Source organism: Poecilia formosa, unplaced genomic scaffold (genome assembly GCF_000485575.1).
Source record: "Poecilia formosa unplaced genomic scaffold, Poecilia_formosa-5.1.2 Scaffold9, whole genome shotgun sequence".
In the NCBI taxonomy this organism is placed as follows: Eukaryota; Metazoa; Chordata; class Actinopteri; order Cyprinodontiformes; family Poeciliidae; genus Poecilia; species Poecilia formosa.
The window spans coordinates 2,234,293-2,260,561 of record NW_006799948.1 but is presented as its reverse complement, the minus strand read 5'-3'; the positions used below and the strand labels follow the sequence as shown (position 1 = coordinate 2,260,561).

At 40.1% G+C, this 26,269-nt stretch overlaps 2 protein-coding genes across 3 annotated transcripts; one reads left to right on the top strand and one right to left on the bottom strand.

The window, feature by feature from the left end:
• Nucleotides 1-13,178, top strand: wnt7ba (wingless-type MMTV integration site family, member 7Ba). 2 transcript variants are annotated; one of them, XM_016663879.1, is made up of 4 exons: nt 1-865; nt 1,764-1,990; nt 5,169-5,440; nt 8,093-13,178. In XM_016663879.1, the coding sequence occupies exons 1-4, from the start codon at nt 783-785 to the stop codon at nt 8,570-8,572; spliced, it is 1,062 nt and encodes a 353-aa protein (XP_016519365.1). In that variant the 5' UTR covers nt 1-782; the 3' UTR covers nt 8,573-13,178. The 2 variants fall into 2 exon arrangements, with proteins under 2 accessions (XP_016519365.1, XP_007578251.1); XM_007578189.2 differs by having other exon boundaries at nt 1-875.
• Nucleotides 13,058-25,728, bottom strand: atxn10 (ataxin 10). Its single transcript, XM_007578181.2, has 11 exons — nt 25,555-25,728; nt 24,547-24,741; nt 23,201-23,286; nt 22,967-23,063; nt 22,674-22,838; nt 21,772-21,852; nt 21,487-21,643; nt 21,268-21,385; nt 20,778-20,962; nt 17,804-17,867; nt 13,058-14,474 (listed from the first exon to the last, which is right to left on the bottom strand). The coding sequence occupies exons 1-11, from the start codon at nt 25,683-25,685 to the stop codon at nt 14,290-14,292; spliced, it is 1,464 nt and encodes a 487-aa protein (XP_007578243.1). The 5' UTR covers nt 25,686-25,728; the 3' UTR covers nt 13,058-14,289.
• Between the last annotated feature and the right edge of the window lie 541 nt (nt 25,729-26,269).

Sequence of the window (26,269 nt, the reverse complement as noted above, 5' to 3'; positions counted from 1 at the left end):
GCTGTAACTGACAACTGGTGCATTTATAGTCGCAGGGTTTGTTTATACATCAGGCTGACTACATACTGTTTCTGCAGTCTGGACGAAGTCAGCGGAAAAATGGCCAATGACAAAGAACATCAGCACTAATTATTTTTTATGTTGTAACATTGACATAAAAAATAACTAGTGCATTGAATGACATGTTGCAGTTTTCGCAACAGAGCTGAAACTAAGTCTGCTAACGTTTAAGAGACATTTAGTCAAAACCTAAGGATTATTCGTGTGAATAATTCTAAACGAAACGTGAAAACCACAATGTCTTGAATCGAGATGTGAAGGGAGGGAGGGCAGGGGTGTGTGTTTGATGGGTGGGGATGTGGGGGTGTGCAGGCTCATTCCAGTGGGCTGGTGCACTCCCTTCCATCTCCACAACATTCCCACTTTTGGAGACCTGACCAAAGCGCGTCCGTACTCGGAGCCACGTGTCCCCCCCCCTCCTCCCCAATCCCACCTTCGCCTCCCCTCCCTCCGTTTCCTCTTTTTCTTCCCCCGACCATCACCCTACCAAGCCCTCTTTCAGGCCAGGTGTCAAGAGCGCGCATCGGCCGGGAGATGCAGCGTCTGGTCTGCCGCACACGGACAGCGGGCTCGGAGCTGCCGCAGAGCGCCTCGGCTCCCTCCGGACTGCTTCTAACACTTCTTTGAATCCATATATAAGGACATATTTCTTCATAATCTTTTTTTTTCCCCAAAAAAAAAGAGAGAGAGAGAGAGAGAGAGGGCAAAGCAGGCTGTGTTCAATGCGCAGCCATGCTTCTCATCTCGTCTCGCAGTGCGCTGCTGTCCGTCTACTACCCGCAGATCTTCCTCATCCTCACCAGCGGTAGCTACCTGTACGTTATTCTGAATGCGCATGCTTCTTTTGAATTTGATGCGCTTTTTATTCCCTGCAGCCTCTGTTACGTGCGTAAATTGTGAGCCAATCACGCACAAAATTGGAACGTCAACACGAGAAACCAAAACATATTTTCGACCACGTTGTTTTAAAAAAAAAATCTATTTTAGATCATTATATATTTTTTTTATTTTTATTTTTTTTACTTTTACGTCATTTGTTATTGCTGTCATTTTCCTGGGGAATACTTTGGAAAGAACCGGTGGAAAAACGCGCGACTTCTTTTTTTCTCGTTTAGTCATTTTCCTCCTCAGTGGAACACGAGCTGCTGATTTCTCCTCCAACACGCTGGCATTTTCATTCAGAAATTGAGCCATAAAACGGCTGAGTGAAAACTCGATCGAGTGCAGCCAACATTTAATCTGCTGACCAGCTGATGAGATAACCTGCCTTCGTGGATTTACACATTGCACCAGAACCACTCTGTCTTGGAAGCACCTCGTCAGAACCGGGCTATAACGTGGGACAGCACCATATGGAAAATAGTTGTATTAAAATGATTACTTCATGCTTTTTTAATAGAAAGAGGGGCCTTTGTAAGGAGCGTTTGGGACCTAAGGGCCCCTCAATGAGAGTGATTGCTACACCATATTTGCCTCTCATTGAGAACAAGGGCAGGTTCTGCTATGAAATCTATACCATAAACTATAGAGTGCTTTCTGCAGGGGTGGCGATCAAATGAGCTCAATATCAACTAGCCTGACTTAATAAAAATTATAACCCTCCATCAAATTTGGGTCCCCTTTCTGTTTTAAGAGAGAATGTTCTCCACATTTTTCTATAAGACTGTTCTGGTAAAGTCTTTTCACAATCCTCATTCCTGCAGGGCGTTGTCCTCCGTGGTGGCCCTGGGCGCCAACATCATCTGCAACAACATACCAGGACTGGCACCCCGTCAGAGGGCACTCTGCCAGAGTCGCCCGGATGCCATCATCATCATCGGCGAGGGCGCCCAGTTGGGCATCAACGAGTGCCAGTACCAGTTCCGCTACGGCCGCTGGAACTGCTCTGCCCTAGGGGAGAGGACGGTCTTTGGACAAGAGCTGAGAGTAGGTCAGTCTAGTCTGGGACTTGGCTCCTTTTTTTGGGGAGGGGGAAGGGTATTTTTATGGTTGCTTTGTGACATTTTAACAGTGGGAGAGCGGTAAAGAAAACATCCGTGGCTCAGGTGGGAAAATCTGTCCACCAAATAATTGTTAGTCGTGCTCTCTGTAAATGTGGTCGTGATGAAAAGGTGGTAAGAAGAATCTTGCCAGGTATGAGAGGTCCGGTTTAAAGTTAAGCACCTGAGTTTAGAAAACATGAGGAAGGAGAATGCTGATCTGACAAGACCAAAATTTGACTTCCTGGCAGAAAACTAACACTGTACCTGTTGGAGTCTATGTTGGAAAAGTCCAATCGAAACCTAATTTGAAACTTGTTGCGAGAATGGACGCTTTTATCCCGTCTGACGGAGCCTGAGCTCTTTACAAAATAGATTGTACATAAATTTCAGTTTCTAAATGATACATACCCTAAACCTATTGGTAACTCTATGGTTGTCTGGTTTACATTACATTACATTAACGTTCCAGAGTTGAAACTTTAAGGGTTTCTTCTCACAGGCGTACATACTTTCAACATTCAACGGAACAAGCTCAAATGCAAAGTTTTGAAAGATTTCAGCACCCAAGCAAACATTTCATCTGAAGCAATATACCAAAGTGAGTGAAGACATTTTTGTGTCAGGCTCATCAGGGTACGGTTTCTTAAGTTCATACCTGTGTAGTCCATTAACACCAACTAAAAATTCACTCAGTTCGACATTCTTTAAAATTTGGACTCCTCACAGGCGCCTCTTTGCTCCTAATGTGAACCTCATCCATAAATTGCTTCGGGTCCAGAATGTTTTGTTGCGGTTTTGCTGTGGGTTTGGATGCATGTTTAATCTAGCAGTTCTGGGAGCGATCACTTTCTGCTGTCTGAAGATCAGTTTTCTCAGAGTAAACAAATTTAAAGAGACACTTGAGAGCCTTTTTTTTTGTCAAGTCCAGTTAAGAAAAACAATTAAAGAATTTATGTCATGATCGATTAAATAAGGTCTTTATCAAAACGGGCTGGAACATTGGGGTTGGCTGTCTAAACCAAGACTACACAACAATCTCGTCCTGTAAGTGATTCTTACACAATTTTACGATGGCGACCTTTAGGGCCTGTGAATTCATTAAGCTTAGACCAGAAAGATTCATACAAACCACTAATTAAAGGCAGATCCAGAAGCCGGATGGCAATGATGGAACCCTGAATGCAACGGCATTCTTTCAAAACAAATCACAGCGGGAAGAGATGGCTGTTTGGCCACTGCTTTTGCCCGATACCTTGAGAAATACTCAGCAGCGAACAACTTATCTGAATCGCTCGCAGATTTAGCTTGATGAGGGAAGACTTCAGCGTTTGTGGGGGAACCGCAGACTTGACGGTTTCAACGAAGGAGTTTTTTTTTTATGTTGGAAGGGAGCCATCTAAAGGATACACCATGCATTAATACCCTGGGGTAAACACTCGAAGGGGGAGGATATCTCATATCCCATTAACAACTTTCGCACCAATAAATTAATTTTCCCCCTTTGACTCCATAAACATGAGGCTCTTAGTTATGAAGTTCAAACAGTACATACAGAAAAGTTTGTAAATGGGTTAAGGCCATCCACAGATCATCTGGCTTTGTTACACACCATCATTTGCTGCAATTTCCTTAGTCAGAAAAAGAAAAACACTGTATGACACAACAAAGCACAGCAACTCATAGTCCCAGTGCAGAAAGTCAGCCAGCAGATGTCACTTTGTTTCCTTCAGAGTCCTGATGTCTGCTTTAACAAGCCAAGTACTAACTCCTGAGACAGAGCCATCTGAGGCAAGACATGCAGAGACAGTCTGCTGCCTGTGTTAAATACTTCTGAGCAATGATCTCAGAGAAGCAACTGCTGCTGCTCATCAATCTGTGGAAGGATTAGAAGGCCGTTTAGAAAACAACTTGCATTGCGGACTGCTGTGGTGTTGTAGGCAGCGCTAGTGTTCTCCAAAACCAACTTTTTCTACCTGCCTGTGGTCATAATTTTAGAGCCAATATATGTGGAAAACATTCAGCACAGTTGCCAATGCTTGTGGCTGTTAACATCTACGCAAACTCAACAGCTGAGACCAAGCAACGTTTAGAAAAACTGCTAACAAACCCCAAATAACACTTCCTAGGCTCCAGAACTTGTTTGCACGGTTCACCAGACTCAAGAACAGGACAGCAGAACAAAATGAATCTGAATAAACCACAAGACTTCTGTCTCCTTTAGACCAATGAGGCCAAAGTGGAGATTTTCATAATACGCAGTGCCACATTTGGTGAGTCACACTGTTTAAAGAGCCAGTCATTTTTCCCCCTATTAGGAATATACGACCATTGGTTTTAGTTCCTCAAGACACTACCAATAAAAAAAATAAAATAAAAATACTGACAAAGTGAGCCATCAGAATAACACTGTCCACCTTAACTTCTCAAAAGCGCAGTTGTAATGCACTAAAGCTTTTTAGAGACATTAAGAAATTGTAATAACTTCGTAGAAAAAGGTTATATTGTGTCTACCTTAATGAGAGTGATTTTGCCTCGCATTTAGGCCTCACATTGCCAAAGACACTGTGACAGAGGAAATCCAAAGGGGGGGAATGCCTGGCCATCAGCGAAGGGTTTGGAGTGGCTTAGTTATAGTCCAGCTATAAAACCAAACTTTAACGAGGTCGCTCATGCCTAAAAACCCAGAAAAGTGGCCGTGTTAAAACAATTCTGCAAAGTAGATCAAGATAAAATTCCAAGATGTGAAAACGCTCATTGCAAAAGAACTGATTCCGCATTCTCTGTCCACTCATGCAGGTTATATTAAAGTTCAGTGTCTTCATGATGATTCTCATTAACAAAAGTGGCTTCATTGCTTCAAGTCTTTGCTTGGAGCAAAGATTTGAAGTTTCAAGCAATTTTGTACCATAGGACCAAGTTCAGACTGCTTTAAGGTACTGGATATCATTTTAGGGTTATGTGGAAATGCTGGACACTGCTGTGACTGTCTGAATCACTACTTGGTTCAAGACCAAGAATCCCTAACAGTAACCCAAGTCAAAGAAATATCTACATTAGTACTCTAGCCTAGACTCTCAAGTATTTTAATTATTGATTTGTATTCCAGTTCTGTTCTCCTTTCTCCAGGCAGCAGGGAGGCAGCATTCACCTATGCCATTACAGCCGCTGGAGTTGCCCACGCGGTGACGGCGGCCTGTAGCCAAGGCAACCTAAGCCAGTGTGGCTGTGACCGCGAGAAGCAGGGCTACCACGACCGGGAGGAGGGCTGGAAGTGGGGAGGCTGCTCGGCAGATGTCAAGTACGGCGTGGAGTTTTCGCGACGCTTCGTGGACGCTAGGGAGATCAAGAAAAACGCCCGCCGGCTGATGAACCTCCACAACAACGAGGCGGGTCGAAAGGTAACACACTGAGGTCCGATTTGATCAAGCAGAAAGAGGCTATTAACGAGAGGTGTGGACTTGAGTCACTTGACTTCAGACTCAACTCGGACAATAAAAATCAGTGACCTGTGATTTTATTTGTGCTTGAGCTTTCAAAAATACTTAATACCTTACACCAAATAGAAAAATTATTTTGAGTAAGTTATACATTTCTTGGGGGAGTTGACTGCCACATATGCCAATTTGCTACGAATTGGGAGATCAGACTCCCAGTGATCTGCCAGATGATCTCTGGAGGTGACTGTTATCCTGAGAAATCTTTGCTTCTTTTAGCTAGATTGTCTGAGAGCTCTCTTTAGTTCCTCTAAACTGGGTGACATAGCACATGATGCAATCATGTCATTACTGACCAAATCCTATGAATGTATCCAATATCTCGCTGATTCTATGCCACAACAAATTGGGGCAGTTCTGTTGGCATAAGAGGAACCAACCTAGGTGTACCAAATAAAAAAATGGCCTCAAGAGTTTAAACTTTCCAATAAGTCTGTACTCAAAAATTTAATTCAAGTTGAAAAATACTTTATTGATCCCACAGGGAAGTTAAATAAAATATGAGGAAGGAGTAGCTAATGGAGCGGTTCGTTGATATTTAATTTGAAGGAAATGCGTTTTCTACAAACTGTGACTGTTTCTGTCATTGTTATAGAGGGACTGGAATCAGCAAAAGGAGTGGCTCACCCAAGCTCCATTTTTTCAGGAACCGCCACTTACAACAAATGCATGTCTGTGAAGTCAGTTTTTTCCCAAAAAATAGTGAGAAATGACAGTCACATTACGTTTTTTTCCCTAAACAGTCCAATCATCTGTGAAAAGTGTCAACTATTGTTAACTAAAGCTAAGAAAGCATCTTTATTTAGCAACATCATTTACCATTTTGTCACATGTCCTGAATTATTCAGGAATTATTCAGTCTGGCGTCAAGTTTAATGGGCTGCCTTTTTCTAGTGGTTTAAATTAAATACTCATTTCATTTGTTACTCCCATTTTTTCAATTTGGAATCATAAGACTCAATGTTTAACAGGGAGAGCCATCACTTGAAACTGAATTCATCAAACTATAATGCCATACTCATTGATCCATCTATCCACCCATGTCTTCCGCTTATTTGAGTTAGTTTGTGATTTATCATGTTCAAGATGGAGAGCAAGAAATCCTGTTCCAGATTAACACTCTTCAGTTCATTCTGAGGAATCCTAAGGGATCAGAAAGGGCTGTAAAACCTCCAAAGGGAGCGACATAGAAGGCATTCAGATCAGATACAAGAACTTTAACTTTATCTCTAAATCTGATCCCAGCCATCCTTACAAATGAAGCTTGTTTCAGTTGCTTGTATCACTCATGATTTGTATCACGTAGCCACAGGTGAAGGGTAGAACATGGACCAACTGTAGAGCCTTTGCATTTTGGCCCATCTTTTTCTTCACCGACAGACGGAAGAAGCATTGCTTTTCCTGCTTGGTTTATCCATCACTCGTGAACAAAGCATTCAAGTCAAAGCAAAGAATATTCTTGCAATCCTCCCTCTATTCCCTTCTCAGCGACCGCATGCCTGCATACGTGTGCGCGCTGATCCATCCGGAGTCGAGAACCGCTTCCAAAACCTTGATAACCCACCTCTGATTTGAATAATGATGTGTACGAACAAGCAGCTCTCTGTTAAAAGAGCTTCAGTGACATAACAGAAAAAATATATCATGTGTGGATCTTGATCAAAGGAGGCTTTCCTCCCCCCCTTTACATTGAAATCAATCACCTGTCTATTTTGTCATGTGAATGCATTTATAGGACGTTATAATGTATATCTGACTCAAACCACCATGTAAGAGTATACACATGTAGAGTTACGCAACAGTTCTGGTCAGTCGACTCCTGTCACTCCGTTCTGTGGTTTGAAGAAAGGTAATGTTAATTAGAGACTCCAGCTCGGAGCTACGAGCCTTTTTCCCTGGACTTTTTGACACAAAGTTGGCCCGCCAGCTGCTGTGCTGAAAATTAAAGTGGTCGCAGAAATCCCAGCTCCCCAAAAAGAGACAGGCCTGACTGTTTACAATGACGTTACATTTACCTTGCACAGGGTTTATAGTTTTACATTCGAATTCAAATGTAAAACTTTTTAAAACCATTATCAGTACAATTTAAGATGCATATCACAGCAGTGATGTACAAAAGAAATACAGGGGGCCAAAATTATGAAATTGCTTGGGCCTTTTTGTGGCTCTTGGCAGCAGCTTTGTGCTTCTCACATGGCATAAAACTCTCTAGCAAGCTAGCAGGCATTAGCAGCTTGTTACCAGTAGCCTTTACCACCTCGAGTCAGAACATAATGAGTGAAGATGTTTGTGCGTGACTCAAACTTTTATCTAATAGAAAGATCACATGAGAAGGATCTACATAAAATGTGAAATTAAATAGTCTTGTCACAACAAACTTTAAGACATGTGATTAACATATTTAAGGTGATCTTACATTTTCTTTAATCGAATTAAGACACCTCAAGCCTTAAAGTTTAGACTAATGAATTTAAGACTCATTAAGGACGCGCAGATGCCCTGCTGTTAGTTTTCTTTCTCCAAAACATGCTGAGCCTTCACTCTCTGTGTGAGCAGATCCTGGAGGAGAGAACGAAGCTGGAGTGCAAGTGTCACGGCGTCTCCGGCTCCTGCACCACCAAGACCTGCTGGATCACTCTGCCGAAGTTCCGAGAGGTCGGCTACCTGTTGAAGGAGCGCTACGGCGACGCGGTGCAAGTGGAGCCTGTCCGGGCCTCGCGGCTCCGCCAGCCCTCCTTCCTGCGCCTGAAACAGGCTCGAGGCTACCAGAAGCCCACGGACACGGACCTGGTGTACCTGGAGCGCTCGCCGAACTACTGCGAGGAGGACACGATCACGGGAAGCACGGGGACGAGGGGCAGGCTGTGCAACGGCACTTCCACTCACACGGACGGATGCAACGTGATGTGCTGCGGCCGGGGCTACGACACGCACCACTACACGCGGGTCTGGCAGTGCAACTGCAAGTTCCACTGGTGCTGCTTCGTCAAGTGCAACACCTGCAGAGAGAAGTCGGAAGTTTTTACCTGCAAGTAGGCGCAAAGAAACGGGGACTCGGAAAAGGAAGGGCCTTAAGATATTTATTACATTTTGCACATTTTGGCATTGTATTTCTAAAGAAACAGAAGCTCAAGCTGAATTTGAGTGGTGGAAGTCACTGGGAGCAACAGAGACAAACAACTTTGCAAAGGTTTTCAACTTTTTCACATGAACATATTTTTTAGGGATTTTCAGTGATAGACCAACAATAAGTAGTTAGGTGACTACCAGCTTTGCACAAGCATGAAAACATTTCTTTTTTTTTATTTTGCAAAAAAGCTACAAGTTAGATTGAATAGAGTGTGGACAGTAATTTTCACAACTTGGAAAAAAAATTTTTTTGTTGGATTTAGAGCTGAACTTTGACCGGACCACTAACAGTTGCTGTAGTTCTGGTTGTATATACTTTTACATGGAAAAGTCTGCATACAATTTTCTTTCCACTTCACAATTAACACATTACTTTATGTTGGTCTATCGCATGAAAACTCTAAAACATATTTAGGTTTGTGCCGATTATTTTTGCTTCCATACTGGTGTTAGAAGACGTTGCAGTACGAAGACAAATTTTTGGCATCGAGTGACGGCTGTTGGTTATTATTTTTAACATTTATGTTCAGGGGAACATAACTCAGAAATGTACTTTGGACTGCCCTGGAAGAAGCCTCCACACGCGACCCGAAGAAATGGCAGCCAAGCATCTTCTCACACTGTATTCTGTTTAAACACTGAGAGAAAAAATTAAAACTATTATTTATGTAGAACATCTTGTAGCTGGGCATCTCATACCACTCAAACATATTTCCTTCACATTGATCCTCATTTGTTATTTAAAATGAACTGTACCTTCTTTGGCACATTCAGACAGTCACGTTGCGCTATACTTTGCCTTAAGTTTTACACTAAGGGCCGGTGTTGAACTGGCACATTTTACACATAAATCACCATCCCAAGGCCAGATGGGTTTGTTCCGCCAACAAATGCATTGCTTTAGGAATCCAACCTGTGTGTCTCAACGGCCCTCCATCCTGACTGCGCTCATTGTCTGGCTGCTGGACGAGCCGGAGCTTAGCAGAAAACCACGCAAGCCTCGTTGGGAAATCCACGGAGGAGCGATTGGGTCCAGAAACATCCAGCGTAGCCGCGAGCAGGCCGAGACGAAGAGTCCCACACGGCGGCCTCTGCTTACACAAAGCCTTCCAGCGTGGTTTAGGCCTGCTCAGGCAGATGGCATCGGACCGAAACCACATGGAGAGAGAGGGGGGGAACGCCAAAGGCTTGCCATTTCTGGACAGCACCCTTAATGTATTTACACTTCTGTTGTTGTTGTTTTTAGGCTTTGTATGAGTTTCAAAACAATTGGAAGAATATATTTTTATATGAGGAACGTGGCACTTTATGTCATTTCTAGCTGGAAAGAGTGTTTCTTATTCATGTCATTTTATTCATATTTGAAAGCTATAACTTATTTGGAATTGATGTTATTTTGGAATAAAGCTCCTGAAATGGAAATACTCGACTGTACTTGGAGGGACTTGTCCACTTAAAACGGGAGTTTAACCTTCTCAAGACGTCCACAAAAGCTGAGTTACGTGATGTTATGCCAGAGACGTTTCCGGAAACATTACTGGGACATCTCAGTCATTAAAAATGCCATTGAAAACTAGACTTATTTCAGTAATTTAATTCAGAAAATGGAAACTCATATTGCATAGATATGAGGTATGACACTGTTAATTTGGATAATTATTTTCATAATTGAATTTCGTAGACAATTATAAGACGGATAGCATATTTTTAAAACCCTCCACAACAAGGGTAAGCTGCTAAAGTGATTGCTGAATCCAAGCATATTCATAGAAGGTTGAGTGGAAGGTAAACTACACGAGGAAGGAGGATAACAATATATATCTTCCAATATGTTGGATAACAACAGCCTTACAAGGCATTGGAAGCCTTACAAGGCATCGAATGCAGCTGCTTTCTAATCAGAAAGGGCGTCAAGAGGAGTTTTGTCTGTGCTAAGGAGAAAAGGACTGCTCAGTGGTCCAAATTTCCTACAGAGCAACTCTGGAGGATAAGAGACATTACAGCCAACAATGCAGACGACAAGGCTGTTGCTGGTAAAACTTAACACCTTGGCAGAGTGAAGCTGATCGCCTCCATGCCACGCCGCACTGATGCAGTAATTCATGCAACTCCGTTCTTTTCTTGCTACAGAGGTTTTTGTTTTGTTGAACTTTGTTTCTGCCACACCATTTCTTCCACAAAATTTTCCATTTGAATTCTTAGATGCATTGGCTTCTTTAGCATGGACCTTTTACCCTCCTTGTGAAGGGAGTCGCTGGCTTTCCTAAAGACTGTGTAGATCAAAATACAACATTTCTACATTAACAGATTTTCTATCATATTCCTGTTTCTTGTAGAACTGAATTTGGGGTTTTACCAAAGCACACAAGCTTTTCAACGATATCCTAATTCATTGAGATGCACCAGTAGTTGAAAAGTTTGGAAACTTTAAAGGTTCATAAGGCTTGACAACTAAAGACAAAAAAAGCAATTTTTTAAATTCACACACACTTTATTAGACCTTTTCTCCCAAATTTAAACATGATCTGGATGTTATGATGCAAGACGATCTCTGTAGGCTTCAAAACAGCGCAGTAGAGGTCTGCGATGTAAAATGATGACATTGGAAACGGTAAAATTCTTGCATTGTCTGACTTGGCAGATGAACGCTCGGGTCCCAGCCTTGCCACCTCTTTCAGCCCAGCTGACTTGCAACACAGCCCTCTTTCCTGTGGGGCTGAAAAGCATTGCGGCCGGCCGGTCAAGCGTGAACTGTTATGTTGTTATGTTATGTTAGCCGTCTGAAATCCTGACGACCGGAACCCCGTAAAGCTCCCTCTACTGTGCTGCCGGATCGGCGGGGATAGTCCGTCGGATTGTTTCAGCCCATTTTGTCATTAAAAATCGGAGGCAGAGCAAACAGGGTGGAGCAGGGCGCGGGCTGACCCGAATAGCGCCGCATTGTCGAGTTGTCAGAATGGCTCAGCTTATCGAGCGGCACGAGGAGGACAGGAAGGAGTGTCGTTTTGCAAACTTGACACTTCCCATCCGATTCCCCTCGGTCTCCACGCGTTCGTATGATTTACTCTGTGGACATTTTCGAAGCATGCTGTGATTAAACAGAAAGAGCGGGATATAATGACCGCCCATCAAATAACGATAGAGTCAAATATGAGTTGCTCTGCCAAGAGACGTGCTGTATGAATTTGATTTTAATGAGATGGTTAATGATTTATGATGCATGCCATCAGCTTGTTATACATGGAGGACGTAGTGGAAATCCCCACTATCAAGGAATAAACTCTTCAGTGCCAAAGCACGTAGAAGTGCAGTTATAAACTTATGTTAGGAAATTTTGTTTTTATCAATCTATGTATATATATCTTAAAAGCATGCATATGGACAGATGTTTTTTCAGATGTGCAAAACAGAAATCTTGAATACTTAAACGCAAAACAAAAGTTTCAGAAAAGACAACAGCAGTTTAGAAAAATGACAATTACTGGAACAATAATCTAAAATTGTCATCTTGTCTTGCAGTTGCACAAGCTCACACTGAAAAAGGGGGGGGAAAGGCAATAACTTATTGAATCTCTGTGGATAATCACTGGAGATAAGTTTGAGAGTGCGTTCACACCAATTCCGTCTTAATCAAACTCTAGTCCGTTTGCGTAAGAAGGTTCGGTTAATTTGGGGAGATGTGAATGCGCAATGAAACTCTGATCCAAACCAAAAAGGTGAACTCTGGTCCACCTAAGAACAAAGCGGATTAAATCGGAGGGATAATACAATCAAAACAAATGCGGGAGACTAGCGCTAGCGACAGAAACGGCTCCTGGTTGTTTACCAAAGACAAAAGAGAAATCCTACAAGTGGAAGTTACGCTGCGTATTGTTCAGAGGTTTCTGTATCGTTTCCTTCAGTGATTCTTGTTGCAGCGCCACCACAAGGAAAGCGGTAAAACAGGTTTTTCAATTAGTTTGGATAGTTTGACACAGAGCAGTGTGAAAGCGAACTGCACCGGCTGAAAATGCAACAAATGTTACACTTTGGTCTCCAGTTGAACTAAAGCTACTGGTCCATCAGGTGTGAAAACACCACATGATTTCAGGGTCCTCTTTTAAGATTTCTTCTTGTCAGTCCACCCCAAAGCTTTTCTGTTGAATTCAGGTTAGATAGTTGTAGCAGAAGATACATTTTTGTCTGGTCAATCATTTCTGTGGTGATTTGGCTGCATGATTTAGATTCCTACTCTACAAAATGAACCAATAATGGTTGATTTTTTTAAGTTTGCAGTTAAGAGTCCACCAGATTGTTGTTTAAAATCTCCTGCTGTTCCAAAGACTAGGAACCAGTACAGGATTCCTAGGAAAATTTAAAACAAAAAAACAAAAATCACAGGCCTACAGCTTCACAGATCTACCAGTCTTCTTTGTCACAGTCTTTTTGGGATCTGGACAAAATACTGAAACACAATTGCATACACTACCAAAGCACAAAGTCTTGCAAAGTGTTTTTGGTCTAGTTTCTAGTGCCAATACCTTAGTATACTTGAAATGAGACAAAACTAACTTACACATAACTTTCCAGTGAGATAAAGGAGCTTGTTTTGAGTAGAAAGAAAAAATTGTTCCACTGAAATTATTTAACTTAAAGACACAACATTTTCCTCATAAGTAAAACAAATCTTCCAGTAGAACTAGTAACAAGATATTATTTGTACCAGAAACTGAACCAAAAATACCTGACAAGATTCGGTGTTTTTGCAGTGTAAGACTAATTGGGTGAAATATCTGGTAGACTTTTAACACAGCATTTAAACTCTGCTTACATGTAGCATATTCTGTCAGCTTGATTTTACTTAAATTTTTTCAGTGAGAATATGGTGCTGCAGTAAATGATGAATTTCTAAGCTTCTTACACGTCTTTACTACGGGTGCCAAGAATCTATAGGTTGCTATGCTTTTGTTAATTTTTTTTTTTTTTGGTCGATTTCTGAAAAAAAGAGAGGGAAAAAAAGTCTACGATTATGATGCATTTTCCACTTCACAGTCACAGCTTCAAGTTTTATTCGTGGATTAGATGTTTTCTCCCTACAATCCTAATAATAGGTCTAGTCGGACACGCAGTTATTTTAAGCGGTTTAATAAGCAGAGCTTCATCCTGCGGCCATGATATTTTAATTAGGCGAGGCCGCGAGGGGGTAGATTACATCACGTTTCAGACATTCTCTTTCATGGTGACGGCAAAAAGCCACGTTTGGGCCTGAGATTAAACACCAGCTCCTGCTGGTAACCCGAACCGTGTTTGAAAACCCAGAAAGCCTCGACCCCGCAGTGCTCTTGTCTTTGGATTAAACCACAAAACATCGGCGTCTCCGAGAGGTGCCAGTGTGTGTTTGCCACTCACCAACTCCTCATTCCCCAGACTTGGAGCTCCTGACATCTGTGTCTATAGCATGCAGACCTCGTAGGGTTTCAGTCAATGTGGAATAACTTTGGAGAGGTAGAAAAGTTCATCGTACAGACTTTTCTGACTTAGGTATTGCGAGTAAAAGCATCTCTACTGGGTAAATGCACATTTCTTTAGCTGCTCTGCTTTAAAACCTGCTGACGGGTCGAGAGAACCTTCATCTTCCGACGTCTTTAGGAATCTTTCCTCACGGTTTTGAGCAGCAAGCTTCCATCTCGCTCCTCAACGAGGAACCCCAGCTCCCTGAGTGCTGAGTAGTCCACCGGGCCGCGCCTCTCCAGAGCAGCCACTTGCTCCTGGTTCTGCTGGTTGTTTTCCAGAAGGTTCCTGATGGCGAAGATAGCCCACTGGCTGATAACTTAAGGCAGTCGGTTAAGGGAAGACAGAAGACGAACTTTAACTAAGATTCTTCTCATGTCATTTTGTTTGTTAATATACAGTGCCTTGTAAGAGTATCCCTATCCCTTGAATATTTCTGAATTTTGCCACATTATAAAAAAAATAATAATAATACGTCGGTGGATTTTAAGTACAGAGTTTTTTTTAGGATTCCCCCAATTAAAATTTAAGACTTTTTAAGACTAGTAGTAGTGTCGAGCTTTTTTTGAACAGAATGAAAGTAGAATCGTACAACTCGGCAACAGAAGTGAGGCAGTCGCAAAGATGAACGGTGTCCAGAAAATTGATGAGAAATTTACACTTAACCAAGATAGACACAAAAAGTTAGCAGCAAGTTAGCAGTAGCCTCAACTACCTAGAGTCTCAGAAGTCTAGGCGGTTGTGTACAACTCAAAGAAAAGTCAAACAAGAAAAATAACCTGCAATATGAGATAAAATAGTCCTGCCACCACAAAACTTAAGACCTGTGATTAATGTGCTTAAGGTCAATAAGAGTTTCGATCCAAGACTGTTAATATGTTTTAACTTATTGCTAAATAGAAGGGGCAAAAAAAATTTCCATCTGCAAAACTCAGACGTACCCGGAAGGATTTGCTGCAGTAATTTCACCAAAAGCTGGTCCTACCAAGTATTGACTCAATGAAGCCAAATCCAAATACCTGCAACATTTTGCAGATCGTTTAAGCAGTAAAAATTCAAAAGAATGTGAAGTATTCACTTACCAAAGTGCAACATGTTTCTGGTCTGTGCAGTTATTGAAGAAATTATCTCTGTCCAATCGTCGTCAAATTTGGGCTTTTTTTGTTGTCAAACTAAAGTTTTGAGTCGCCTTTTTGTTCATTTCAAGGGTTTACTCGGTTGGCTTCAAATGCAAGAATCTTTACAAAGTTGAAAAATAAAAAATAAAAACAAAAAAATCAAACAGATATTTCTTAGTTAGAATTCTTCATATCTCGCAATTTTTTTTTCCAGATTTGAAGAATTATGGCAACCCTGAACATGGTACCGCCTTCAAGCACCTGTTCTATTTGATTTTTGATTTTTTTTCTAATAAGCTGCAGGGAATACGCAGGATGGATTCAAAAACAGTTTCACAGCTCAGAGGGAAACAATTATTCAAGGAACTCGAGCAAACTCCCCCCGCCCCCCAACGCCAATTCTCCAGCTTGGGATGTCAAACTCCTGTCCGCACTGTGTTTGTTTTGGGTCGTGGCGAACACAAGCATCCCAACCCAAACAAACCAGTTTTCCAGACGTGTTTTGGGATCTCAGTTTTCCCACTCTTATGTTTCCCAGATTATTTTTTTTTTGTTGGGTTTTTTTTTTTCCTCCCCCCTTTGCCAATCGTTTTGTTTTTGAAGAGAAACAAGGGCTGACAACATAGACAGGCAGACAGAGTTAGCACAGTTTACAACAAGTCTGTAAAGAGGGCTGCATGGGAACAAAGGATCCCCTCGGCTCAGACTGTTGGCCTGGTAAAAAGCCAGAATTGCAGAGAAATCCGTTTTAGTGAACTAACAATAGTGGCTGGGTCGACGCCCAGCGCAGTGTAAGCTTACAGTTATGAGACCTGATGCAAACAGTGCAGAGAATGCAATAAAAGGGGCATAAGACGGTTCTGTAAGATCATAGAACAGATGAATACATAAGAACTTTTCAATAAAAAAAAAAAGTCAATTCAGGATAATTTCTGGAGAAATGATTAGATCTCCTTCCCTCCAGATTCAGACCACAGTGGTTGTTTGAACATCGTAGGTTGAAATAAATTTCATCTCAGTCTATTCGCCTTTTTTACAGCTATCCAATCATAATGCTACAGTCATGGGAAGCATAGCTGTATGAAATTATCTTTAACCGCCACAAAGGTATGTGTAGATATAATCATGTGTAAAACTATGCAGACCGCAGTGGAGTTTAAATTACTTTCGTTCAAATTTGTTTACAGTAAGGAATTACAGAAAAGCTTCAAATAAAAATAAAATAATATAAAAAGGAGTATCTATTTTTTTTAAGTATTATTTTACTTCACATATTTCAAAAAAGAATGGTATGGAAAATACCGTTTTCAATAATCAACAAAAGAATCTCTCTAGGCATTACATCGAAGCCTTCGTCAAAATACTGACCAGCTTTTCTGAAACATGTTGCTAAAATGTAAAGATTACATCCAAATCTGCCATGGGATATGAAAAATTTAGGGCCTAATTGTAGATGCCAGCACATTTTCTCCTTTTCCAACTCCGTTTTATAGATTTGCGATGGAAAAATACGTTTTGAATTCAAGCAGCAGCCTCACATGTTCCTTCGGTCTCCCAGCAACCAGCCTATCCACAATTACCAATCCGTATGTGCCAGAAGCCTAATCATGGTGCTGTGTTTACTGTACAGTGGTTTACAGTTTTGGTTGGACCTAGAGCTTTGGCAGGACACCATGTGCATTGCTTCCACAACAATAATAATAAAAAAAGCCCTACAGAAGGTAATGACTAATGGGATCCCGGAGAAAACTCCACATTCTGGCCGAAGCTTAATGTTATGTGGTAGTCCAGTAGGAAGAAAGTCTTAAAAATTGTATTATATTAGATTCACATGATAATTATATGTCTTGTTCCCCTATGGTACATAGTTAATAAAAACAAAAACAAAAGTGGGAGATAGGTGTAATTATTTCCAAATAAAAGAAAAAGACTAATCAATGCGGCTTTAACATCTGACCACATCTAAAAACCTCTATAGCAGAAATAATGACGAACTGACATTATTTGAAAGTATATCATTTGAAATGTATTGACAGTTGATTGCAACATTTAATCTTCTGTGGGTTTGTTCTCCATGATGTTGTGCAAGACTTTCCACATATTTTAAGCCTGACGGGCCACCAGGCTTTACTTGTGCCCCCACCAGGCTAAGCATTGCTTATTTTTTTAAGTCTCTTTAAAAGTTTTCCATTTTTTAAGGCTTTATAAGTTGGTGTTCAGGTATAAATCTCCCAATCTTTCAATAACAAATAATTATCAAGTGATATTTTCAAATTTTCTTTCAACTTTAAACATTTTTTAACTCAAAAACATTCCGGGCCGCTGGATGACCAGGCTTAGCAAGTTTTCTAGCATTATATGCATTTTGTACATGTTTTTTTTTTTTGCTTTTTTTTTTTTTACAATTTAACAAGATCTTTCTATGTATAATACAGTGTGGTCTCTCATTCTGAGTGGCATGCTTTTCCACACAGAATAATTAAAGAAAATACTTAGGAAACACGATGGAATGCACATTTTGAAAGGATACAAGGGTTGTTGCTGTCTATGTTGCAGTTGTCCAAGATGAGCGGGATGCCATCCAGTTCCCTTACCTGAGGACACAAATATTTCAACAAATTACATCAGAAACATTTGCTACTTAAATCAACGGGAAAAAAAAGTGTAATATTTCTGCTTCTAAGACATAAAAGCTGAAATCCAGATTGAAAAACCCATTTTCATCTCTCAATGTCTTACTTTTCATCTTCTATATTTAGAAGTTGCGCATGCAACTTGAATCTGATACGTCTTCCCTGTCCATTTTTGGCAAATGTTTAAAGCAATAATAATAAAAAAAGTGAATGTAGTAAAAATCCAGACTTCACAGGAAACATGGAAAATTCATTCTTCATTGTGACCAAAAACAGAAGACGAAAAAGATTTTTTTTTTAAACTGGCAACTAAATAAACAAACAAAACTTACTCACCATATAAAACATCCATGGTTTTTTTTTTAAAAAAAAAAACACCAACATTTATCATCTTTCGTTTATAAATTCCAGTTTATTTTATGATTCTCAAACAAAAGAAAAGGTGGGCTGTCTGTAGCAGAGCCTCAAATGTGAGGAAAGGCACCAGTGTTAGTCTACGACCACCACACTGGGTGATCTGCTCTTCATCAGCTGTCTGATCCTATTGGCTTAATGACCATGTGTTGCCATTGTGGTTCTCCTCCAAACAGACTGGCAGGGAGCAGAAGAACGGCACCAAGTGCCGAGTTTCAGAAAATGGAATAGTCATTTAGAGCATCGAGGAAGCTCACGTCTGTGCTTCTTTCCACTTTGAGAACAAAAGCTGCTTACATTACGTCCAAACCCATAAAGGGATGAATAACAAGCGAGCAGACCCGTGACTCTCAGGCCGGTACGGGCCGTTCAGAGCTTCGCATGCACATCTTAAATTACCCTCTCTGCCAAAAGGTGAACAGAATGACATTTGGTTTACTGGAAGAAATCCTCGTGAAAACAGATACGGGGTGATTTCTGACCACTGACGGACCACAGATCAGCATCCATAAATATTACGGAGAGGCCAGCTGAGGGTGGTCATCCCACAGGCATTCCACAAATCTGTTTCTATTAAGTACAACTGGGTGTATGAAGAGGCCAACTCTTCCCTGACTGCTTCGTTAGCCGTCTGCGAGATGTTCACAGGCGGGAAGCAGACAGGATCTCCACGAGTAGCTTCGAGTTGAAACGGAGAAAGAAAGGAGGAAGGAAGGGGAGAGAAAATCATACTTAACCTAAGAAAAGAGAAAAGTGTAGACATGAAAATCGGCATATTTTCCAGCTATTTCTTCTGAAACCCCATCTCAAGGTAGTATTTTGGGGAAAAAGGAGGCACAATCTGAAATCTTAAAAAGCAACTAGTATCAGATCTTTATTAAACTTCCAAACTAAGAATGCAAAAATAAGAACATTTGGGCCAATATATCATAAAAATACAAACATAAGAAGTCACCAAAAACAACATCCAATCACCAATTTAAAAACAAAAAAAAACTATCATTTTTTTCTACTTTTTCGACACCTTTGGAGGGAAAAAACTGGCGAGAAGCAAAATGAAATATCGGTTATTAATAATCGGCGCAGTTTCATTTATCGGCCCAATACTAGCGATGTGAATCTTTCAGTGTCTAGCCATTTTATCCAATCCCTATTTCTGGGCCAGATTCAGAAACAATTTTTGATTCAGAAATATAAAAATTGTTTCTGAAAAATTGATTCAGAAACCAATTTTACTATTCAAATGTTTTAAAGATTCTTTAGACTGTTTTATTTAAAATAGTTCTACAAGGTTCCATACTTGTTGCATTAGTTTATATTTAAAAACAAAAAGTGATTTGAGCGTAAAATACTGTTACTTAAATTTCCTGTATTAGCAAGGCTTATCCTTAAATTAAAAAAATATATATCAAAGTAGCAGTCAAAATATAACTTTACGAAAAATTAAGCAAACTAAAATCAATTTTTGAGCATTTTGAATTTATTCAAAATTCTCAGGACTAGGAACTGCAATTTTTTTTGCTTCACCTCTAATTGATATGTTAACAAATCCACTGCTATCGATGTCAGTGTTGATATATCATTTATAACATTTCAGAAATGTAAATTTACAAAATACCTCAAGTTCCGTCAGATTGTTTGGAGATTGTCTTCAAACATGACTTTTCAGATTCTCCATTGGATTTAGAGGAGGGCTTTGACTGAGCCATTCCAACACATGAATTGATCTAAACTGTCATTGTATCCATTTTTCTGTGTCTGGCTCAAATTACAGACATGCTGGTCCAGATATGCTGGAGAAATCTGATATATTCCTATGGGAGACAAGTCCGCATGTTTGACTACTTTAAAGGCAGATTTTTGGCATAACTGAACCTCCATACGTCCATTGCTTTATGCGTGATATAGATAAGACAATGGCTGCAACTAAGCATTATTTTAGTAATCGTTTTGTACAAGTAATCGTTTAATCGGATAAAAAAATATTTAGTACTTTGTGCAGATTTTTCCTTTTATTTCCATCATTTACCGCAGTAAAAAATGGAAATAAACAATTCAATTCCTTTTTTTTTAAAGTAAGCATTTCATTGCCTAATATGCAATAACAGCATTCCTTGAGTGAACACGTGATAATTTGTAGATTAATTGAATAATTTTTGCATTAACCAATTAATAATTAGATAGCAAAAGATGCTTAATAGATTTTAATTTTTACAGAATTTGAACCAGGTGAAGCTAAAACTATGCCACTTTAAGAGTTCTGGGAGGAACATATTTACAGAGGTTTTTTTATGTTAATTGTATACACTTTTGCACAGTTTTGGCTTAATTACTGTTAAGTCATGGCCTTTTTTGGAGTCTGCATACTACTCCTAACAATCAATCGACTACTAAATTAGTTGATGATTACGTCAATAATCGATTAATCTGATTCATCGTTTCAGCACATGATCGGACCTTGTTCTGGTTGCTGGCGTTGCCGTGGCAGAGGTTTCCTATGAGCCTGATGAGGTGGGCCTTGAAGCTGACCACCGGGGAATCCGAGGCCGGGTCTTCCTCTCCGGTAAAGGTGGAGAAGTTCTGAGTGGCGCTGAAAATATTCCTACTGGCCTTCCCGATAGCATGCACTTGCTCCAGAAGCTCTGCATAGGGGGGGGGGCGGGGAAAGAAGAAGAAGAAGGTGGACAGACAGGAAAGAAAAAAGTGAGAAAGCACAAACTTCTACAGTTTAGTTGTGTAAATCTTTCACTCCCGTCTCTAAATTAGGTGGTTTGCTCAAAACATTTTTTGGGAGGCGTGGGGGGGTATTTGTGCTCTGATTTCATTACTTATCCACACCGAGGAGGTTTTTTTTGGCAGGAATCTTAAGTGTCTGTCCTGATGAGGAACTGATGGGAATCAGGATCTCTGGCCCCCAGTCAGGGAGCTTGTCTGCTTTTTCATTTACCAACGGTAGTCTCTAGAAGATCGGGATGGTCCTGTAGGAACATGAACTGCTTGTGATCTGAGGTCATCTCACACAGAACGTCCAGCAGACTTATCACTGTTAGCGCCTCCTGCAGGACCTACACAGGATTACAGCAAGCAGATTTAAGAAAGAAAAAAAAATGTCTCAGAAAAGTAGAAATGTTTTGGTACGAATTTAGCAAGCTGCAGCATTTGTGACCTCGTTGCTGGAAGCAGAACCCGTCGCGAGCGTGAGAACCGCCCCGCAACCTTTCTGGAAGGAACTGGCCAGGAAATGGGCCACACTGGGGGGAACGCCACAGCCCTCGGAACCCTCTTCTCTTAACTGGGCCAACAGCAGCTCCAAGAGAGTTACTCTGAAAAAAAAAAAAAACACATTTATTTTCCCTCTATTCTTCTTCATACACAAGCTAAATATTTACCAACATTTGAATCCAAATTAGTACAATTTTAGGTCAGATTTTGACAGGAATTTGATCTGTACCTGTCGTGATGGGACATCCCGGAGTACATGCTTTCCACCAGAGCTGAAGATTTGAGAAAATGCTGAGTTGCCATCAGGACACTGGATTTGAAGAAAAAGCAAAAATGTACTCTAAAGATCATTCAGTAAAACATAAAAAAAAGAGTGTTTCTTCATAGAACATTAGTTGTTATTTCATTTGAGATTTTTGTTTACAACATTGCAGGTGTTGAGGAACAAATATCTTCCATTACAACTATGCAAAGGAAAAAAGTAGACTTCATTTGCAGACTGTTGGAAATCGGAAAGACAAAAGAACATTCCATAAAAGAAGCTGGACGTGGGCAGGAGACGTACTTACCAAAACTAACATTTTAACAACATTAGTTAAACAACTGGAGGTCTCACAGACAGACCCGTGTTTATTTTGTAATCAGATTAAGAAAAGGAGGATGGTGAACTAAAAGAGAAATCTCTAAAACATCAGATTTCAAGTCAACATCTTTACCAGGGTTTACCATAAATTTAGACTTAAAGCCAGGCATTAAGCAAACTCAATAAATAAATAATAATAACTAAATAAATAATTGTTTGCAGTTTCTTACGGCAGAGGATTAAAACTACTTTTGATTTATGGTTGCTTTCTCTCTGTTAAGCCAATAAATCAATCCAGACCTGAATAACCACAGCTATTCTGACACTTCAGTGGTCTTAAGATTGATGGAGAATCTTTTCTGGGCCCACTCCCTTTGATTTCTAGTAAATATTATTCAAACTGAATCCGATTAAAAAAAAATAAAACTGTCAAAAAAAGAAAACCCCGCAGCAATTCCTCAGTAGTTTCAGGCTCTGGCAGCTTCAACAAACATTCTCTAAGTATTTTGTTATTATAATGAGTTCAAACGTCTGGAAGCCACGCTTACGTCCAGTCCAGGTCAGGCTGGGTCCTGCACAGCTCCATCACTTTGAGAGCCAGCTTGATGTTCTGCGGCTTTGACAGATCCTCCACTTTGGCCTCATCCAGACAAGTGTGGAGAACCATAGAGGTGTAGTTCACCACCTTCTCATCGTCAATACAGAGCAGCTGCCTGTTCACACACAAATCTGGTTTAAACAAAACTACATAAGGTCTATGAGAGCTAAAAATAATAATAATTTAAAAAAAAACAGTAAAAAGGCATCCATTCTCTTTGAATAAAAATAAAACCGTTCTCACAGGAGGACGTCAGGGAAGCTGAGCTGCCAGACTTCATCCTTGCTCATCTGGTTTCCGACAGCGAGGTTTCCAAGAAACTGGATCCCACAGCGAAGAGCTGAGCCGCAGACAGAGACAAATGAGTAGATGATTAGATGGGAAGACAGAAAAACAAATAAAACACAGATCGATGTCGCAGTAGTCATCTTTTTTTCCCCCCTTTTTGTCATAATTTAAACACTGCATCAGACTTACGTTCATATAAGCCGTCTTTGGTCTCCAAATTTAGGGTCTGAAGAAAACTTAGGAGTTTAAGGGATATACCAATGAATCCAAGCTCCCTAGAGAATAAAAAGTGCAAAGTATTCATAAAAGTACCTCAAAAACAGCATTATTTAAGTTTACTGGAATTCCAAATTGTTTTACCAGCCAACACTTGAACCTTCAACACAACCAATGAACTTCTTCACATTCTGTTTGCAACAACCGCAAACGCCAACGTGTTTAAATGGATTTTAAAAACAACAGAGAAACACAAAGTAGCACATAATTAGAGAGTCAAGGGCATTCTTGAAAGAAGGCTACAAAAAAAAAAAATCCCATTTGAGATTCTGAAACACGGTGACGGATACATTATGATGTGGAAATGCTTTTGTTTAGCAGCTATAGTAAATCTGGTCGGAGTGAATGAGAGTTAAACACAGGGGAGAGCTGGACAAGCAGATTAGAGGTGAGATGGGATTAAAAACTATAATCAGGATTAAAGGCTCTGATTAAATAATCACATTTCTTAAATCAAAAGTTTGACACCATTTATTTTTATTCCAATACATTTTGAATAATGACTGATTTAATACACTGATAACATTTGGATTATGATAAAGTGAAGCAATTTCTAGCTTTGTTTAGTGGAATCTGGAATGTTTTGGCTTTGACTTTGTCCCACCTGCTGGATTAAAATGCCTTATGGGGATTTAAACCAGCAGCTCTACACGTCATTATCTTCCAAATTATACAATAAAGTTGAGAAAAATGTTTATCTTCCATAGAAAAAGACTTTCTTTCTTTTACACGTCATTATCTTCCAAATTATACAATAAAGTTGAGAAAAATGTTTATCTTCCATAGAAAAAGACTTTCTTTCTTTTACACGTCATTATCTTCCAAATTATACAATAAAGTTGAGAAAAATGTTTATCTTCCATAGAAAAAGACTTTCTTCCTTTTAGATTTTTGGCATGTGTTGCTCTTTACAGTTCACTGTGTTTTAGTACAAGTGTGATTTTGGTTTTCCTCCAAAAGGTGGTAGAAAGCATGTTGCTATAGCAACACCAACACATATTCAGCAGTCTCACCTCATCAGAATGTCTCAGACTTTCACTGGCTTTAGATTTGGAAGATTTTGTAGTTTACTCTCAAAATCTCAACGTTTACAGTTTACAGAACAAAATGTGAAGAGATTCATTGGGTCTGAATACTTTAGAGTCTCACTGTGCGACTGGATTTTACCAGCTTTAATCAGACGCAACAGGAAGAAGAGGCGGATTGGCAGCTCCATTTAAGCTCTCATCTTCCTGTCGCTGCACTCTCGGCGTAATCACCTGAGGAGATTCTGGTTGCGTGGGCTTTGAACACAGGAGTTCCTCTGGGACCTGAAGCACTCAGCTGCGAGCTGGAGCTGCAGGGCAGAGGGCCGCGCGTCGTCATCGCCGCTTTCGCTCGCACTCTGCATGCCTTCAGACAGCCTGGTGAGGACCTGGAGGAGATCAGAGAAAACGTCCTCCCCCACGGCATCCCTGCGAAGAGGAGAGTTTGAGAGAAAATTAATTAATTTTTGATGAGATTTCAAAACCAAAAATGATATCCTTTTATTTGCAGCCTCATAGAAAATATTTCTATGCCATGACCATCTTTGTGAAACAACCCATTCAATCGTCTTAAATACTAGAAGTGGTGTTGACATAATTAGTGTTGAAATCCTCAATTTAACTTAGAGAGCAGCTCAATATTTCTCTTGTCCAAAGAAAAAAGCTCTCTTCACATGGATTTTTACTGGTCAAGATAGACTGCTTTAGGTTTCAAAAGACCCTGAAGGTGGTGATTTTAGAATAGGCTCAATGTTTCTATCTTGGTTGGCAACCTTCCAGTCCATTTTGATGTCAAACTGTTTCCTCCTTGAAAAGTAGCACAGCAGCTTCTAACAGATTTCAGATGGTAGAAAATTACTGCGGTTTAGAGAAGAAGCATAAAACGCAATTCTGTGTTTACGTGTACTAAAATTACAGTTTACTAGAACAACGGGGCAACTCATTAACCTTCATATTTTTTTTTTTTTATCACTGTTGCCTCGTGAGACAGTAATATTTCAGTCAAGCTTACTGTAATAAACTTCGTTCATGCTGTGGGGAAGCAGCTGAACTTGCTCTCAAACCAACAATTTACGAACAGTGTATCAATAGGAGAAAGGCATAAATTAATAAAAACAACCAAACATGTTTTCCGGGCATCACATTAAACTGAACACACTTCAAGCTAGCTTTAGCTTAGCTACCGAGCTAACGTCTTCACGTTTATACTAAAGCAAGAGAGAGTATTGAATCAAACAGTACCTGTATTCTGCATCTTTCAACGCACTTGTAAACGTCTCCAACACCTGCAAGTGTTCAGAGCTCTGTTTCTCATTCAAAATGTCAGCGAGAACCGCTGATATTTTCTGCTTGTCATCGGTAGAATCTGCCATGTTTCACTAGCTGCGTCATGAATGTGGGCGGGACACGCAGGCCAAACTCTGACTTCTTACTGGCTCAATTTATCGCGTAGGCGGAGTCTAAGCATGTGCTCATGTTTGCATGTGTTGACTCGCCGCCTTCTGTTATTAGTGACAGAAGTACCGCATTATCAAGCGCAAAACAAAAAAATGCTTTTTAAAATGCAGTTAACTAAAATTATGCCGTAATAAAATGTGTATTTATTTACATGTACATATATAATAAATTAATGAGGCAGAACATTTTTAAAACTATTTGTCTTACAAATCATTTTTAATGTTATGTATTTTTATTCAAGTGTCATTATTTTTGTAGAAGTCAGTTTTCACTTTAACACAAAGGTTTTTTGTATATTTTTGCTATAACTGTGGGTTTGAAAAATCTATAAAAAAGACAAAACATCCATTTATTAGGTTTAAGCGTCGCTTTTTCCCAGTAACATCTGAAATCAGTATTTGAAAACTTCAATTTGCATTTACTGAAGTTATCTTTGTCTGTTTTTTTAATTCAAATGTCTTAAATGATCTGAAACCCGTGAGACAAAAACACAAGAAAT